The sequence below is a fragment of the Loxodonta africana genome, chromosome 4, assembly GCF_030014295.1.
Source record: "Loxodonta africana isolate mLoxAfr1 chromosome 4, mLoxAfr1.hap2, whole genome shotgun sequence".
NCBI classification, from domain to species: Eukaryota; Metazoa; Chordata; class Mammalia; order Proboscidea; family Elephantidae; genus Loxodonta; species Loxodonta africana.
In genome coordinates this window covers 152175512-152196188 of record NC_087345.1, presented here as the reverse complement: position 1 = coordinate 152196188, position 20677 = coordinate 152175512, and the positions used below count along the sequence as shown (strand labels likewise).

The window sequence follows — 20677 nt, the reverse complement described above, 5'->3', positions numbered from 1 at the left end:
TCTAAGAGCATTCTGGCTGTACTTCCTTCAAGGCAGATTTATTCATTCTTCTGGCAGTCCATGGTATATTCAATATTCTTTGCCAACACCATAATTCAAAGGCATCAATTCTTCTTCAGTTTTCCTTATTCATTATCTAGCTTTCACAAGCATAAGAGGCAACTGAAAACACCATGGCTTGGGTCAGACGCTCGTTAGTCCTTAAAGCTACATCTTTGCTTTTGAACACCTGAAAGAGATCTTTTGCAGCAGATTTGCCCAATGCAATTCATCATTTAATTTTTTGACTTCCTTCCATGGGTGTTGATTGTGGATACAAGTAAAAGGAAATTCTTCACAACTTCAATCTTCTCTCCGTTTATCATCATGTTGATTATTGGTCTGGTTGTGAGGATTTTTGTTTTACGTTGAGGTGTAATCCATACTGAAGGCTGTGGTCTTTGATCTCCATCAGTAAGTGCTTCAAGTCCTCTTTAATTTCAGCAAACAAGGCTGTGTCATCTGCACATTGCAGGTTGTTAATGAGTCTTCCTCTGATCCTGATGCAGTGTTTTTCTTCATATAATCCAGCTTCCCGGATTATTTGCTCAGCATACAGATTGAAGAAGTATGGTGAAAGGATACAACCCTGACACGCACCTTTCCTGACTTTAAACCATGCGTACCCTCTTGTTCTGTTCGAACAACTGCCTCTTGGTCTATGTACAGGTTCCTCGTGAGTGCAATTAAGTGTTCTGGAATTTGCGTTCTTCACAGTGCTATCCATAATTTGTTATGATTTACACAGTCGATGCCTTTGCATAGTCAATAAAACACAGGTAAACATCTTTCTGGTATTCTCTGCTTTCAGCCATGATCCATCTGACATCAGCAATGATATCCCTTGTTCCCTTTTTCTGAATTCACCTTGAATTTGTGGAATTTCTGGAAGTCCTCTTCCTTCAGTACCATCCGTTCCTGATCACACGCTACCTCCTGAAATGGCTGAATGTCAACCAATTATTTTTGGTACAGTAACTCTGTGTATTCCTCCCATCTTCTTTTGACAAAATGACAGACATGTGGTGGAAAATGGCTGTAATCTGGCATAAAACTATAAAGATCAGGCTTTTATAGCTATATTTTTCATGTGATATCACAGACACAGGACTTCCTGGGAAATTCTGTTTCTAGGCAACCCATCAGTTAAGAACATCCAAACTAACCTTGCTTATCTCTACCAACTGACCATCTGTCCATCTACTCAAACAAGTCTCTATGTACCAGACCAGCATGCGCGCGCGCACACACACGCACACACACACACACACAAACCATCCAACAATTACAATACAGAGTGATCAATATGTTAACAAAGGTAAGAAAAGGGCATTACAAGACTACAGTGGAATATATGGAAAGGAATCTAACTAAATTTGCATGATGAGGTTAGAAAAACCTTCCCAAAGTAGCTGGATCTTAAACGGTAATGGTTAGCCATGATGACCCAGGATGCGATGTTAGAAGGAAGGGTAGACCATTTCAGGGGAAAACAACAGCAGAGGTCCTAAAATGATGGCCCATTCTAGGAATAGGTTATTTTGACTACGATGTAAATACATGAGGATTCCAGAATTATAGTCGGCTATAGTGACCTTAAAAGCCGCCTGCAAACGGCCAAGCACTGGGCTACTAGCCCAAAGGTTAGCAGTTTGAACCCCTCAGAGGTGCCTCAGAAAAAATGCCTGATGAACTGCCTCTGAAAGATGACAGCCATGAAAACGCTATGGAGCCATTGTGCACTTTAACACATGGGGTGGCCAGGAGTTGGAATTGACAGGTCTGGTTTTTCTTTTGGTCCTAAACAGAATGAAGTTCAGGTTAAAATGATCCCTTTAAACGTATAAATGAGATTACAAGAAAGAAAGGAGAATCTCCTGAAGCCAGAAATAAAGAAGAACCTGATAAACAGAGAGAAGTAAACTTAGGCTGTGGGAACCCTTGAGTTTCCTCCCACGAACCTGAGGGCATGGGTGTTAACGAACACAAAGGACTAGGAGAGACTGCCCTTGAGGAAGGGAATTAGGCTGAGAAGTGAACCTCAGAGGGCTGCCACCTCAGTAAAGGGAGAATGAGAAAAAAATTCTAGCTCCTGGAACAGGACATAATGAAGCATGCCTTCCTTTGACTGGATTTTGGGGAAAATGGTAAAAGCCAATGAAAAACTCAAAACTTTGGATCTTTGGAATTCCTACAAAACAAAACTCACTAAAGATGAACTCACAGTAAAAGAACAAACTGGTTAATTTACAAAACCAAAAGGAAACAATGAATAAAAAAAAAGCAATGAGTAAGAGTCTGCAAATAACAACAAATGGGATTAATGACTCAAGAGTTTGGCATAATCATCATCAATCTAAAGGGCAATATAAACACATTGGAGTTGAGACAAATCTATACAAAGATAAAGCTGGGTTTATATTGTATAACAGGAAAAATACCAAATAGATTAAAGATTTAAATGTAAAATAAAAAATCATTAAAGAACTAGAAAAAAACACAGGGAGGTCTTTTTTTTAAGATGATGACTCAAATTCAGAAGCCATAAAAATGATCAATATATTTGATCTCTTATAAAGGACTAACAACAAACTGAGATAATCATAAACAAAGGCCTAACCTCTGTAATACCTAACTGTTGTTGTTAGCTGCCATTGAGTCAGCCCTCAACTCATGGGGACGCTAGGCACAATGGTATTGGACCACTGTGATCAACAGGTTTTATTCACTGATTTTTGGAAGTAGATCACCAGGCCTTTCTTCCTAGTCTGTGTTAGTCTAGAAGTGTCACTGAAACCTGTCCAGCATCAATGCAACACGCAAGCCTTCAGGGACAGGCTACACCTGAGGTGCACTGGCAAGGAATTGAATGAGTCTCCTGTGGGGAAGTTGAGCATTCTACACTGAACCACCACTGACCTTATAACATATAAAAAAAAAAAAAAAAGAGCTCCTATATTCTGAGGGGCAAATAAATAAGACAACAGAAAAAAATGGAAAGGACATGAAACAAAAGTTCACAGAAATGACTCTTAAATACATGAAAAGAGGAACTTTAACCTCACTCATAACAGAAAAATAGAAATACAAATTACACTGAGATATCATTTCTCATCAATCAGAGCCAAAAAAAAAAAAGTCCCAAAGTTTGACAGTATACTCTGTTGCAAAGCTTGGAGAAAGCATGCAGGTACTGTCATACGCTCCTGGAGGGATTACATCTGGTCTAACTTCAAGAGAGGATAAATGCAATATCTATCAAAATTAAAATACGTTTTGCCTTTTGACACAGTAATGTTAACTTCTGGGTAATTTATCTTATAGATATACCTGCACATATATGAAATGACATGTGTACAGGATCATTTACCACTGGGTCTGTGTCTGACATAATTCACTGAGAAAATGAAACCATTCTAAACTAACAGGTGTCTAAGAACATAACCCAAAAGTAACACAAATACTGACAGAATTACGAAGAAGGAGATTTTAACATACCTTGCTCAGTAATTGATAAATCGAGCAGACAAAAAGTTAGGAAATATATATATTTTTTCATGGTTTTTAAAGTGAAAAAAAAAAAAAAAAACTTTTTACAGAAGCTGAAAAAGAGACAAAGACTTCCCCCAGAGCCGAGAGGTAGAGAAAGCCTTCCCCTAGGGCCAGCACCCTGAATTCAAACGTCTAGCCTCTTGAACTATGAGAAAATGAATTCAAACGTCTAGCCTCTTAAACTGTGAGAAAATAAATTTCTGTTCATTGAAGCCACACACTTGTAGCACTTCTGTTATAGCAGCACTAAGAAGCTAAGCCACCACAGATCTACTGAATCAGTGCGTCACCACTTTGACATACAAGATGGTTAGATCTATTAACACTGAGTCACCTTGCCCAGGCACAATAAGGAAGAGGAAACAGCAACATTGTGCCAAGTTCAAACACACTTCAATTATATTTCATCTAAGAGACCACCATAAAAGAAAAGTTAGTTTCCTACAGGAAGGGCCACAAAACTATATATTCGAGAAAGTGCACAGATACATGAGGAAATGCTCATGATCATCAGCCATTAGAAAAATGTAAATCAAAACTACAATGAGATACCATCTCACCCCAACAAGGCTGGCATTAATCCAAAAAACACAAAATAATAAATGTTGGAGAGGTTGTGGAGAAACTGGAACACTTATACACCACTGGTAGGAATGTAAAATGGTATAACCACTTTGGAAATTGATTTGGCGCTTCCTTAAAAAGCTAGAAATAGAACTACCATACAATCCAGCAATCCCACTCCTTGGAACATATCCTAGAGAAGTAAGAGCCTTCACACGAACAGATATATGCACACCCATGTTCACTGCAGCACTGTTTACAACAGCAAAAACATGGAAGCAACCAAGGTGCCCATCAACAGATGAATGGATAAATTATGGTATATTCACACAACAGAATATTACGTAATGATTAAGAACAATGATGAATCTGTGAAACATTTCATAACATGGAGGAATCTGGAAGGCATTATGCTCAGTAAAATTAGTCAGTTGCAAAAGGACAAATATCGTATGAGACGACTACTATAAGAACTCTAGAAAAACACAGAAGAAAATATTCTTTGATGGTTACGAGGGTGGGGAGGGAGGGAAAAGGGTATTCACTAACTAGACAGTAGACAAGAACTATATTAGGTAAAGGAAAAGACACCACACAATACAGGAGAGGCTGGCACAACTGGACTAAACCAAAAGCACAGAAGTTTCTTGAATACAACCGAACACTTCTAAGACCAGAGTAGCTGGGATGGGGATCTGGGGGCCATGGCTTCAGGGGACATCTAGGTCAACTGGCATAATAAAATGTATTAAGAAAACATTCTGTATTCCACTTTGGTTAGTGGCATCTGGGGTCTTAAATGTTAGCAAGCAGCCATCTAAGATGCATCAATTGGTCTCAACCCACCTGAAGCAAAGGACAATGAAGGACACCAAAGACATAAGGTAAAGATGAACCCAAGAGACAGAAAGGGCCACATAAACCAGAGACTCCATCAGCCTGAGACCAGAAGAACTAGATGGTACCCAGCTACCACCCTTACTGCCCTGACTGGGAACATAACAGAGAATTCTTGATGAAGCAGGAGAACAGTGGGATGCAGACCTCAAATTCTCTCTCGTAAAAAGGCCAGACTTAATGGTCTGACTGAGACTAGAGGGACCTGGGAGGCTATGGTCCCCTGATCTTCTGTTAGCCCAAGACTGGAACCATTCTTGAAGCCAATTCTCCAGACAGGGATTGGACTGGACTATAAGACAGAAAATGATAGTGGTGAGGAGTGAGCTTCTTGGCTGAAGTAGATACATGAGACTATGTAGGCAACTCCTGCCTGGAGGTGAGACGAGAAGGCAGAAGGGACAAGGAGCTGGTTGAACGGACACAGGGAATACAGGGTGGAGAGGGGGAATGTGCTCTCTCATGAGGGGGAGAGCAACTGGGAGTACATAGCAAGGTGTGTTTAAGTTTTTGTATGAAAGACTCACTTGATTTGTAAGCTTTCACTTAATGCGCACTAAGTTAAAAAAAAAAAAAGTGCCTAACAAACTGATACAAGTGCCACTGAGTAAATGCAAGTGAGTCTGAGATCACGGCTTAAATCTCTTCTTAAAAATTGTCTGAATGTTTATACCAGCATATTTCTCACTAAAAAAAAATAAATAAATAACTAATTTCAGTTCTGTGAGGTAACAGCAGTAATTATTCATGCACATGTCCAATTTCACGTAAGAAAGACATCCATATAACTCTCACCAACTTATACCTTTGTACCTACCACCCAGCCCTAATGAATTATAGTACACCTTGACATAAGCCAGGGATATATTGAGAGACTTTGGCAAATTCTAAAATTTTCAAATGCCACTATAAAATACAATTGCCTTAGTTTTAGTATCTGTAACATGGGGGAAGTAATACATACCTGACAGGGTTATATTGATTAAGTAGGATACCAACTAAATGAGAATGGTGTTCTTCTAAGCTGCATATTCAAGGCAATGGGCTAGGTTTACTCACTAACTGACTTGATCCTGCTTGGCACCAGGCCATTTCTTGGAATGTTGACATCTCTGTAGACCCCACTTGAAGGTAAGCTCCTCAAGGGTTGGAATATTATCTTGTTTGAAACTTCTTGTTAGAAGCACAACATCTTACAGGCTCTCAATAAATGTTGGCTTCATGAGTGACATGCCTTGTCTAATGCCTATCACTTAGAAGCAAAGCCAGGACTAGAACCTTGGGCTCTTGTTCAGGTTTCTAGCCATTCCATCATACTGGCTTCCCATTCTTTTACTAAGGTTTGTTTCCACAAAGTTGAGACTTGGCCAAGTAACATCTCTTTTCTTTGCCAAATCTAAATTTATAGCCCCTTTTTTTCTCTTAATAGATATCATCATCCTTGACGAGAGAGGTGAAAATATAGTACTTGATGCCGTCTGAAATGCCAGAGTTAGTAAACAGTTAACAGTTATTCTAGAATTCGACCATATGGGCCATATCTTTTTCTCTAAAAACTAATTCAAGAGTATCACATGCGTCACCACAGTGAGGATGAAATGAGCACGGGAATAAGAAAATTCTGTAGGTGTATAGGTAACATATTTGGAAAATATATCTGCCACCTTCTTAACAGCTCAGTCAATGAGTACTAATCACAGGACAACATTTAATAGCCCACGTGTCTCTGAAAAGATTAGTTTTCTTTTATTAATAAAATTAAAATTAATTTCATTATTAACAGTGAAATCTCTGTAGGATTTCTTTATTAAATAAGGTTTTTTTCTTTTTCATTATAGAAGTTTTCGTCACTTTTAAGATTTAAAGAATAAATCTTAACTATTCTAATCCTCACCTTCAGTCTAAAAATAAAAAGGATTCAAATCATGCTAAGAATCTTTTAGTAGACTAAAAAATGTTTATCTAAATATCAAGTGACGAATTCCTGGCCACATGTTAGTGTGCAAATGAACTGTTTTAAGCAGGCCCAAACCTCTTACAAAAGTGTAAAGTAGGACATAAAGTGGCCATTTAGCCATCTGTTAAATTAATAATCCTAAAACCTGTGACACATAATTGTGCAAGATATTATGTCTCCTCGAAACCAAAAACAAACAATTTCAACTCATGGTGACCTCACGTGTTAGAGAGTAGAACTGCTCCATAGGTTTTCTTGGTTGTAGTCTTTACAGAAACAGATCACCAGGCCTTTCTTCCCTGGCACTGCTGGATGTGTTCAAACCGCCAACATTTAAATTAGTAGTGGAGCACAAACCGTTTAGGCCACTCAGGGACCTATATGTCTCCTTAATTAGGTATATTTTAAGTGGAGATTCTTGACCACTGTAGAATATTTGCACAAAAATTCCAAGCACCTTAGTTGGTTTGGGATATATTTTGAGTAGTGGGATCTTTACACGTGTAATGGTACTCTGCTTACTTAAAGCATACCAAATATGGTTTTTACTTACCCTACTGTCTCGATATATATCAAATACAACTGTAAAGGAGAAGAAAACTCCAAGTTAATAATAAAGGAACACAATTTTAACAGATGATCTAATATTTTCAAGGTCTAAGTCTTTTTAAAAATTAAAATGCATTCTATTATTAGTTTATCAAACACTGCAGAAAAGAATTGACTTTGAGGACTTAATGCTCGTAAATCTCAAAACTACAAACATAAAAAGGCACCCTGCAATGCTTTATTTACATGATTTGCTTTCCTTTTCTCCACCTCCCAATCACAATCCCTTAAATTAAAAAATTCAAACCAAACACTAACATCATCTCAACCAGTTCCCCGTTCATAAATTCGCTGTATGGGAACAAAGGATGCTGCCACTGAGGAAGCACTAGCGACAGAGCATCAGCCATTTATTTGATGGGTAATGAAATGAGTAAGATTTGCAGTAGGAAAGCAAAAATCTAGCTATGCTTATGGCATGATTAATCCTTTTTAATCAAAACTGCTCTAGAATCCAGGCTTGGCAAGCAGAGAAAATGTACATCATCCCCATTGCCATCAAGTGAATTCCGACTCGCAGCGGCCCTACGGGACTGAGCAGAACTGCCCCACAGGGTTTCCAAGGAGCAGCTGGGGGACTCAAACTGCTGGCCTTTTGGTTAGCAGCCAAGCTCTTGACCACTGTGCCACCAGGGCTCCATGTACATCATAACGGATATAATTTTAAGACATATAAAGACTCCCTATACATACAACGTACTTTCAATTCTTAAAAACAAATCGCAAATGTTTACCCTGTACCCTGTCCTGTCTGATCGTTCGAATAAAGAAGCTAGAAAGGTAGATCAGCTGGCTAGCGAATTTAATCATAATATGCCACCAGGGCTCCTCGCTATAGACACACCCTTTAAAATACATAATAAAACATCTGAAATGAGAAGAGAGAAAATTGTCTCCGTATTAAAAGTAACCTCTAATTAAAGTAAAATTAACATGCAAACTATCAACAATACCAAATAATAATAATAATAAAGCTTAAAATGCAGTGTTTCAATCTAGTTTTAAAATATTCACCACTGTTAAACAAGGTTTAGTAACATTACTACGTATTTCACTAGGTCAATAAATACTCACAGTCTTCATCTAGGAATTTATACTGGATGTGCTTCTTGAAAAAGGCTTGTATGGATCTGCAAATTTCTTCCTTTTGTTTAGAAATATGATCATAGTATTGTGTATAGTCCCTTTGAGAAATACCTGACAAGAAAATATTTTATATTGTTATTATACAATATTCTTTTCAAGAACACCAAAATGTGATTTTAACCTGTTTTTGAGAGAACCATTAAAGTAGATCAGGAGACCAATCAGAAGGTTATGGCATTATAAATTATTCACCATTTTACACAATATAAAACTTAGCAGTTGTAGAGATCCATATGAATGGGTGACTACTAAAGTTCCATATTACCATGCATTCTTACTTTTGGAAATGAGTTATTTTTATTTAGTACAATGGAAAGAATCCAAAGGCATAAATATACCATATAAAAAATAAAAGAAGCAACTTGAAATGGACACACATAGTCAACTGCTTCTTTGATTTTTCCAAACATGTCTTGCCAAATTGGTATTCTTTTCCACTTTTGGGAGGGAAATTTAAAACGTTCCTCACCATATGTCTTCCATGTTCTCACTGTATTTCACAGGGGCAATTTTCTTGTTTATATACGCTACTCTGCCTCATACATCTGACCTTTTAAGCCATGGGAAAATAAACATTTCTTTTCAGAATGACTTGCTGATATAAGTCCTAACACACCAATGGGACTATTGTAAGAATTCCCTCAATTTGCTCCAGTCCTAGGAAAGGTCTCTGCTCTGAAAGAAGGCTTTCAATTCCTCAACCACATGCCAATACAACTCCCTTCCTAAGCTGTGTTTAGGCTGCATTTTTTTTTTCCAGGAATATATAATAAATTCAAACATCCCAAATTTCTTTTTGGTAGGTTAATAAGTGTCAACATCATATTCAAGAAATAAGTAGTGTTAATATGATTTTATTCAAATCATACTTTTCTTAGTTAAGAGAAACTTTACCTGATAGAAAACATGCATAGAGAAAAAAGAACAAATTCTCTTCAATATTTAACTTGAATAAAATCACAGCAAACAAAATAATCTGAGAGGAAAGAAAATGGGTGACTTTTAAAGTAATGCACTTACTTGTCCACATTTTCTCTTCCTAGAAGAATAAAAAGTACCTCAACAATAGAAATAAAGGTAAAGAAACTTCACTTTTTATGATGCCTAAAATAAGCAATGTACTGATAGCAATTTTCAAGAAAGTCTCAAAGAGACAGCAGCTAATATTACATAAACCCTAAATCTGGAAAGGTAAAGACCATCACTCATCTATGGAGTTCTAAGAGTCAACATCTTTCTCTGTGAAAGCTGATTTTGGCTTCAGGATCCTTATCAACACAGCATTCCAGACAGCCAGTACCAACTGGTCAGAGGGGGCATCAGAGGTTAAAGCTGATCAATATCCTTGCCCTAATTATTGAAAATTTACTTCCATCGAAAGCCTGTCTTCTTTTAAAGATTACTTTCAAAGATAAAAAAACTCACCAATAAGCTTGTTTTCCTTGACAAAACATCGGAACTCAGCCCCAGGAATTAATTCACACCATTTCCGAAGAACAAGCTGCAGTGAATTGAAAAACTGTTACACTACTATGCAACAAGGGAATGTTTACTGGCCTAATAGACTATTTTATGCCAACACTGTATTTACCAACTGTCATTATCAAAGGTTTAAAAAAAAAAGTATCAGAAAACATTCTAGATAAGTGAGGAAGAGAATTGTGATCTATTATTCTAATGAGCAGGGAGAAATTTGTTAAAATGCTTAATGAAAAATATATCTTTGTCACTTATTCATCATTTTGAAGCTCTGACATAATACTTAACACCAAAAAACACCAAGGGAAACTTTATCATGACTGTGTCATAAGTTGACCTGTAATTTATATGTGAAGTCCTGGTGGCACAGTCATTAAAGCATTCAGCTGCCATCCAAAAGGTCAGTGGTTCGAATCCGCCAGCCACTCGGTGGGAGAAAAGATGTGGCACTCTGCTTACTCTGCTTTTTTAAAGATAAACAGCCTTGGAAACCCTATGGGACAGTTATACTCTGCCCTAAAGGGTTGCTATTAGTCAGAATCCACTCAATGGCAGTGAGAGTGGAATTTATATATTTTATCAAAAGATAAAATAAACACTATCTACCTTAAGCACCATTCTATAACACTTAAACCCGTTGTTGTCAAGTCAATACCAACTCATAATGACCCTACAGGACAGAGCAGAATTGCCCCATAGAGTTTCCAAGGAGCACCTGATGGATTCAAACTGCTGACCTTTTGGTTAGCAGCCATAGGTCTTAACCACTACACCACCAGCATTTCCTCTGTAGCACTTACTCTGATAAAAATAATTATTATGGCTGATGACAAAAAATCATTATAATCCTTCCATGGTTTTCCTATTTGAAAGTAAACCAGGGGCCCAAGCCATAAATGGGTCTTATTACTGTAATTGTTATTTAATATGTGCAAATACTCATATGTTATTGAATTGCTGTAATTTTATAAATAGCACACTTGACAAATGTATGCTTGTTTCCATTTAAAAACAACTCTTTGGGGAAAACCAATCCTGTTCTTTTGGACTATTAACTGATAATAAATTGCTAGCATCTCCACCCTCTCCTATCCTGGCATATACCTCTTTGCTCATCAAGATCTGTGAGATGGAACTTGAATTACTCTAGGCACTGTTCCCTGAAACTCCCTAGTGGGCTCAATATCGCCCCACTGTGTTTCCCATGGTTTCTTGTGCATAACTTTCTATAGCAAGCACATGCCATGTTGTACCATGATAATTTAATACAAACCTCCCCTACTAAATAGCAAGTTCCCTAAGGGCAAGGAACTGGGTCTTATTCATCTTTATGTTCCTAGCGCCAAGTAGGTAATACACACCAGGTGCTGAATAAATGTTTCTCAAATGAAATAACAAATATATGAGATAAGTAGTCACTAAAAATCATGTTATTAAAAAAAGATTTAATAACCTGGGAAAATGATAACACTATTCTATAAGTGAAAAATAGCTTAAAATGGTACACAAGTATTTTATAAAGAATGTGTATATATATACACACACACACACAGATAATATACATATTCCAAGAAAGGGAAGTTAAAGACCAAAATGTTAATACTGAGGAATATCTGGGTGGTAGGTTCCTCAAATTTTCTTCTATTTTTAAATTTTTGGTAATGTGTCTTTTCCAGTAAAAAGGAAACTTAAAATGTATGTCTCAGAAACTCAAAATACACTGATTTTTCATTATTGCGAGCTCTTGGTCAAACTCTGTATATGTCATATTTAAAGGAAAAAAAAACCTAATTATTAAATAGAAAACCCCAAACTAAAATCAGCCAATCAATCTGTCTGTATACACACATACACTGAAATACATATAAATTTTGACAACCGCAGTAACTTTTATTTGTTGTTAGCTGCCATCAAATTAGCCCAACTCATGGCGACCCCATGCATAATGGGATCAGACCATTGTGATCCATGGGGTTTTCACTGGCTGATTTTTGAAAGCAGGTTGCCAGGCCTTCTTCTACTCTCGGTCTGGAAGCTCCCCTGAAACCTGTTCAGCACCGCGGCGACACAAGAACCTCCACGGACAGACGGGTGGTGGCTGCACTGGAGGTGCATCAGCTGTAAGGAACAGTTGTGCCGTACTAACATCAATTTTTTTTTTGAAATTTGCATAAACCTTATTGAAATAATGCTCCGAATAGGCAATTCCTATGCTATGGCTGGAGGAAATACAAAAGGGAAAAGGTGACTCTCCCTCCCGCCCAGTATCTCTGTTCTCCTTTCAGAGGAAAACAGTGCTACTGGTTTCTTATCTACCTTTCTAGAAGTATTCTAAGAGTATATACGCCTATACTGTACATCATTTTAAATACTCACAGACAGTAACACACAATACACAGGATTCTGCTTGTAGTTTTTCAAATTTTAATTCTAAGAATATCACTTTCCTGTAAATCCTATGCACTGACATGATAATAGTGTATTAAAAAAAAAAAAAAAGCAATAAAAGAGCAAAGTGCTGGTGAAATAAATCTTGGGACTAGATGATATTTCAACAAAGATCATGCCTCAGGGCATGGCTAAAAAAACAGCCTTTTTCATCTTTGTGTTCCCAGCACAAAGTAATAAACCACACCAGGTGCTTAATACAGACGTTTGTTCAGTGAAACACAAGATGTGAATGTATTATACACACCTAAGTAACATTATAAAAGAATGTTTAATGACCTGAGAAAACGTCCACACTATGCTATCAAGTGGAAAGAAAAAAATTCTCACAAGTGGTATGTAAAGATCTCAATTACAAGTGCTCTAAGATCTAGTAATTTTTTGGTGGCCTGGTAAATAATAAATTAAACAGCAAATTAACCATTCTACATACAATGTAGAATCACGGAAGATATGCCAACTTATATGCTCAACACACTATAATTTACTTGATATACTGAGTCAGTGGACAAATTTTGAAGGCATATGTATATACAGAGATGGCTGGAAGTAAACAATGAAGAAATTAAAAAAAAATTCATTGGACTAATTCTAATTGGTGTTATAAATCTAATAATAAAAATGTCTTGCAATCATGGAGCTAAGATGGTCATCCTGTCTTCAACAAATTATAAGCTGTCAAAATTTTCAAAAGTACTGCATATGACAATACAAGCGCAAAAAGAAGAACCGGAGTAATGATAAATGATAGCGTATTGTGGATGTAGCTGAAACCTGGAAGCAGCATTTATAAGAAAGGTATGTCTCATATTCATTGATGACAGCTGATGAGCAGTTAGCTGCATCCAAGGACATTGCCCATTTCAGGGAATGTGTGTTTATGTGTGTGTAAAACTTCAAAACTAGGAAAACATGGAATAAAAAATTGGGTTTGCAATGTTTAAATTCTATTAAATTTTCATAAAGCTGCTTTTCACTATCCTTTTATTCTTCTGGATTTGTAAAATGAGTGAAAAATATAAAAAATAAAAAGGTCCGTTGGACCTAAATGATAATTATAGACAGATAGACACATACACATATAAATTACATATATTCTGCATATATACTCTAATACATGAGAAACAAATTCTTTTATGTATATTACTTCATAATTTAAAAATTCAATGGCTCTAGGTTCCCAAAAATATTTCATTCATTTCACTTAAGAATAAATAGCAATTACCAACACAGCTTCATCTAGGATTATCAACTTCATTAAGATACAAAAAGTTTCTTACCTCAAATTCCATACAAGGATCTGGGGTATCATCAGTACAATGCATAAATCTTTGGGGAAAAAAAGGCAACAGAATCTTTTTGTATAATGATGTCAGTTTATGCACATATATTACTTATATTTCAACATAAGAATAAAGTTTTACTAATAAAATGCATCCAGAAATAGACTAATTTAAATTCAATGAACATTTATTAAGCATTTTATTCTATGTCAGGCATTATCCTAGGCACTCTGCAATGTTCTTTTATTTAAGCTTCAAAACAATATGAGGTTGCTATTATAATCTCCATTTTTATGTCAAAAGGCTTCTTTATTAAGACCCAGAAAAATCCAAATTTAGAGACAAACCAGGACTATAACTCGAATAAACAGTCTAACTCCAGATCCTAAATGAAGGCAGGACAGCACTGCCATTTTACACATTTTCGTCATGTCTATCGTTGTGGCTGAGCCAGAAGCCTACTTCTCTGTAACATTAATTCTGCCATCTAAGGGCACCCAAAGTTAAAATAATCCCTTTTCTACATACCATTAAAAAAAGATTAAAAAGACCTATTCAGTCCTCTATTAAATATATTCCTTTCCCCTCTAAAACTTCTCAGTTTTCATGAATAATTTTTCATATCATTTATTAAATGCCTACTGCATGCCAAGTGCTGTACTGGGCACTGGGGATGCTAAAATGCTAAGACTCCCTTGTTCGTTAGGAGGTTAGTTTGGTGGAGACAGTCTAAAGTAGAGAAAGAATTTCACAACGCTGGGGAAAAAAACAAGAAAAATACTCTGATAGCATAAAGAAAGAACTGATGAACTTTGTTTTTTGTGTGTGTGCATGTTAACAAGTTAAGAGGGCTTCATTCAACAGGAAGCAAAGGGGACCACATTTAAGGCAAAGGGAAACGTGCTAAGGCAGGGAGGGAGGTGAGAAATGCCACATAGTATTTGAAGAACTACAAGAAGATCAATATCGATGGAGAGGAGAATACAAGAGAATTGTCAAAAAATGAGTTTGGATGGAAACGATGAGCAAGGAAGGGTATCCGAATTGTGAAGCATCTTGTTTGTCTCACTAGGGACACTGTGCTTATTAAATAAAAAATGAGGAGCTATGAAAGGTTTCTAAATATGTGAGGGAGACAATGACATCTAGGTTTCAATTAAGAATATCACTATGGCAGTGGTACTGGATCACCTGGGGTGGGGGTGACAACTTGGGGGACAGAGAGACCAGTTAGAAGGCTGCTGCAATAGTCCTGGTGAGAGATGAGGGTCTATCTAAGGCAATGGGAGTGCAGAAGGAAAAGAGAAGCACTATATAAAAATATTTAGGAGGCAAAGTCAATACTACTAAACTTGGTGACTGACTGAAAACGGGGGATGAGGGAGAAAGAGGCCAGGATGACTCTGGTGTCTGGCTTTGATGACTGACTGGATGGTGATGGCATACTATTCACTAAGACAAAGGACACAGAAGGAAACGCAGGTGGTATGGGGTGGGGTGGGGAAAAGATAGGACATAACTGTTTTTGGCATGTGTAGAACTGAAGATATCCATGGGATAATCACACTAAGATGTCTAGTAAGCAACTGGAAATAAGCGCCTAAAACTGAAAAAGGAGGAGGGATTGCAACGTAATTACTTATAAGTAATAATCATTTGAGTGTAACAGCTAAAATCAAAGAAGCAGAAAAAAATCAACTCAGACAGATGACAGAATCCTAGGAAATAACAATTAAAGGGTGAGCGGAAGCTAGAAAAGATGACTAACAGAAACAGGAGAGGAGTGAGAAAGCCGTGTCCTGAGAGCCAACGAAAGAGAGTTTCAATGTGGAAACGGGAAGATGACTCAATTGTCACTGAGAAGTGAGACAAGGGACATTTGCTGCATCGAGCGACTTCTGCCAGAGCAATTTTAGAGTACTGCTACTAAGGTGGAAACCCTGGTGGCATAGTGGTTAAGTGCTACAGCTGCTAACCAAGAGGTCGGCAGTTCAAAACCGCCAGGCACTCCTTGGAAACTCTACGGGGCAGTTCTACTCTGTCCTTTAGGGTCGCTATGAGTCGAAATTGACTCGATGGCAGCGTGTGTGGTTTTTGCTACAAAGGTAGAAACCAAATTGCAGAGAACCAAGAAATGAACAGAAGATAAGAAAGCCGTGTCCTGAGAGCCAATGGAAGAGAGTTTCAATATGGAAACAGGACGATGACTCAACTGTCACTGAGAAGTTAGACAAGGGACATTTGCTGCATCAAGTGACTTCTGCCAGAGCAATTTTAAAGTACTGTTACAAAGGTAGAAACCGAATTGCAGAGAACCAAGAAATGAATAGAAGATAAGAAGACAAAATGAAATATTTCAAACCAGCTTGATGAGGAAAGGTACGAGAGAGAGGACACATAGAGAAAAGGAAGGCTAAAGTTTAGGTGGCTGTCTTTAGTTTCTGCTTTTTAGTCTTTAAGAATGGAGTGAATCAGTAGAGAGGGTTTGACCATTTGGAAGAGAAAAGGAAAGAAAGTGAGGTTACCTTATATTAAAACTTGGAGCTGCTACTTTTAAAGATGTCTTATGCAGTTTATAAGTAAAATTTAGTTTGAAAAGCCTTTTAACTTCCCTAAATATACTACTAAGTTGAAATTCTCCACCATTGTTTATTATTTATACTACAAACAATAACAATTCTAGTTTATATGACTGGCTGACATCCTGAGAAAATAAGAACTTTTATTACCACTAACAATTGGGCGCTGACTGACATAATCTGAGTTACAAAGGAAAGGTAGACATAGGGTGTTCTGTTAAAAAGCCACCAGGTTTTCTACCAGTGAGTTTTCTTTTTGAACATTTATGTGTCAGGCATGGTATGAAGCATTTTACATTTGCGACCTCATTTAATCCTTGCAATAATCCCTTATGAAGGTGCTACTATTATTATCCACATTTATCATGTGAGGATACCAAGGCTTAGAGAGGACACTGAAGCAACAACATACCCCCCCTCTTAAGGATGAAGTTCTAGAGTTGCCGTTAAAGCTCTCAGATTTACGTTTTAAAAAGAAAAAAACCACCAACCACTGCAGGACTTTAAAGTCAAGCAGTACCACTGCTAAAAAAAAAAATAGGTCTCCCATTAACCAGGCCTATTTCTGTAATATAATGTGGATCTCCAACACACTAATATGTAAAACCTCAGCGTTTATATACATACAGGCAAATGCTGGTGCTATTTTAAGACCTTATTCTTCTCTGGAAAGCAAAAATCCCTTGCTTCGGATCAAACTAATTTAAAGGTGTATGACCTTTAGTTATAGAGTTATATAGTCTAAAACCAGAAAACTTTTAAGTTTATTTAAAGAAATGTTAAATAAAAATTAATCTCATGAATTATTTTATGTTAATCAAAATTAAGTTAATGAATTGTCAGGTTAATCAAAATTACCATAATTATTTTTATCCTTAAAAGAAAGAAAACCCTTTTACCCCCAGCAGATTGATAACCATCAAGCACGTTTCTGGAACTGTCCACTATACATTTTCTATCATTTATGAAATTTATGTTTGGACATATAACCAGTACAGAGATAAATAAAATATTCTGAATTGAATAACCTACATAAAAAAGAAAAATGTTCCAAGTAATAAAAAAACAATTGAGCAGAGGTTAAAAAAAATCAGGATCTGGGATTCTATACCAGCATATGATCTAAGAAAAGTCAATTAACTTCTCTGTCCGGCTCTCGCCTGCCTCAGCAGTAAAATGGTGGATGGAATTAGGTGATTTCTAAGGTTCTTTATGCAATTAAATTTGTAGACAACTTGCCTCGCCTCCTTTTCTTCCCATTCTGTCTTTGTATTCAGGTAACCACCTGTCCTACACACTGAACCTCAGGATATGTCAGAGTTTCTAGAACACAGGTCTGAAAATGAAAGTACACATCAGAATGACTGGGTTGTTTTTTTCAAAATGCATCCTGAGGTTCTGATCCAATGGGTTCAAGGTGGGAACCAGAACCATATATTTTGGAAAATATAAGAGAAGTATCCCCAGTTCTAAAACTATAAGAGGTTCTTGGGAAAATGGATCTACACTTCACCCTAGGAGATGTTTGTTGGTCAGTTACAGGCCCCTTCAGTGGACTTGCACCATTCTTAGGGAAATGAAAAAGCAAGGAAAAGACAGGAAGCATCCAGTCAGAGCAGCTAGGCATCCAAGCACAGCCTTCAAACCAGTGGCTTCAGCTAGAGAAGGTCAGTTGCCAAAACCAAACCCACTGCCATGAAGAGTCAATTCTGACTCATAGCAACCCTATAGGACACAGTGGGACTGCCCCACAGGGTTTCCAAGGAGCAGCTGGTGGATTTGAACTGCCAACCTTTTGGTTAGCAGCTGTAGCTCTTAACCACTGCGCCACCAGGGCTCCAGAAAAGGTCATTTAGGCTCCATTAAAGTCACTGCAAAATTCAGCATGTGTTCAATTGCTAGGAAGTGACCACTCCACACTATATCTCCCAAGTCTGTGACTAAATAAGATGGAACCCTGGATCTATCTTATTAAGAATCCTATTATACTAATTAATTTTATTCTCAAAATATTTTTCTCAACTCTTTTTAAAGTCTTAAATGAAAAGATGAACAATGAATGTTAAAAATCCATAAAGTAGTATGAAGGATGAAAAATTATATGGTAAAATACTTTTTCATGATAGAAAAAATGTTTACAATACAGAATACTTTAAAAAAAAGTGAAAAAAGGTCCCAAAACTATATACAGTATGATCTCATTTTTGTGAAATAAACCTATACCATACATGGGGTAACAGTACAATAAGTACCAAAATATTAACAATGGTTACTTCCCAGCACTGGCTGTTAATTTCTTCTAATACTTATATCAGTATTTGTAACATTATACTTATCATATTGAACGCATATTACTTTTATTTTGACTTCTAATTTTGAGGAATTACAAAGTATGCATGTATTGCTTTTATAACAAGAAAACCAATTCAAGTTTTCTTTAAAAGTTACTATTTTAGCTTCCAACAAATAGTTCATTATCACAATAAAATCTGAACTAATTGCCTATTTTTTCTTAATATAAATGTATCTAAAAGATACAGGAGGTAAAATGACACAAGAATTAGAACCAACAATAACAGAACTATCTTAATGGTTAATGTAGTAATAGAACTACTATCATTTTAATTTTTGAACTGTTTAACTTCAAACCATGTGGGTACTAGAATCTTTGTAAAAAATAGAGGATTTTTTTTTTTTATTAAGATAGTCTATAAAGAACAAGGTAGATAAAGATTTTGTATTTACCTAAAAATACTAAAGGAAAATCAAAAGGGACAATTCCAAAACAGAGGTCTTCACCATCAAATTTTTTAATGCTTCTATATCCCTACAAATACTGTTTTCAACTCCTGATTATTCTTCTTATGGCAACTTTAAAATAGGTATACATTTTGATATGTATTTGCATAGGGTATATGAAATTATTGTACAAGGCTTTTTCTTATTAAGGTGATTAACTAGATGACCAAGTATCCTTCTTGGAAGGAGAAGAAAGTGCTGAGCCATCAGGTTACGACTGGATATAGAGGTCAACGACAGTTTCAGGAGTTTAGCTGAAATATTGCAAAGAAAGTTTTGCATGTGAATATTTAGATTCCATTTATATTCTTGACGATGTAAGTTTAAGAAGCAAAAAAAAGAATGAGTAAGATAATTAAGAATACTAATAATAACCCTTGAATTTTTAAATTTCTTATATAAATTAACGATCCTAAAATTCCAGGTTAGGCAAAACAAAACCAAACCAAAAATCCTTAAACCAAGTCTACTGAAAATACTAGTAGAAAATATGAGCACTCTAATAGAAACACTGAGGTATCTTAAGTCAGATCAATTTAAAATATGTGTATCATTCCCTTTGCTGGCTAAACTAGAACATAGATGATCCAAAAACTTTTGGCTGAAACAGGGAAAAAAATTAAGCTGATTCCCTTATTTCCAAAATTACCATTTTTATGATTATCAAAGCAGTACCTCCACGAGTAACAGTAAGTCACTGATCACCTCCCTCTTAAAAAGGAAAGCCATTTATACTGAGAAAGAATATTGTATTGTTAACTTTCTTTTAGCTTTGTTTCTATGAACATGTAAGCAAAAAATCAAGGTAAGAGGTAGCACAAATTTTCAAATCCCAGCTCAGCATATAACATAAAGGAATAAAAAAAAACCAAACCAATTGCCCTCCAGTAGATTCTGACTCATAGCGACCCTTGAGGACACTGCAGAACTGTCCATAGGATTTCTAAGGCTGTAATCTTTATGGAAGCAGACTGCCACATCTTTCTCCCATGGAGCAGATGTGGGTTCTAACTGCCAAACTCTTGGTCAGCAGCTGAATGCTTAATCACTATGCCACCAGGGCTCCAAAAGTTGTAGTACATGTTATAAATTATTTTATGAACAAAGGCAAAAAATATGCAGCAAAACTTAACACTTTTCCTGTTCTGACTCAACAACTAAGTTTAAATAATACTTGGAATATTCGTTTGAATTATGAAATAAGAAAAGGAAAAGGGACATACAAGAACTATGCTTAGCTATCAATTGATGACTGACAGAAATGTCATCTTTTAAAAAAAATTTCTACCTAAATTATTTGCCAAATTATTCTCTCAACTTAAAGT

At 36.4% G+C, this 20677-nt stretch overlaps 1 protein-coding gene across 1 annotated transcript in view; it reads right to left on the bottom strand.

The window, feature by feature from the left end:
* The window catches only part of CDC123 (cell division cycle 123), a 61682-nt gene that overhangs the window by 9364 nt on the left and 31641 nt on the right, over positions 1-20677 (bottom strand). The window contains exons 7-10 of the mRNA XM_003410581.4: positions 13972-14020; positions 10190-10265; positions 8693-8815; positions 7563-7591 (exon numbers count right to left, since the gene is read on the bottom strand). Of these exons, the coding sequence (XP_003410629.1) occupies positions 7563-7591; positions 8693-8815; positions 10190-10265; positions 13972-14020 (277 nt within the window). The remainder of the gene's footprint in view (positions 1-7562; positions 7592-8692; positions 8816-10189; positions 10266-13971; positions 14021-20677) is intronic.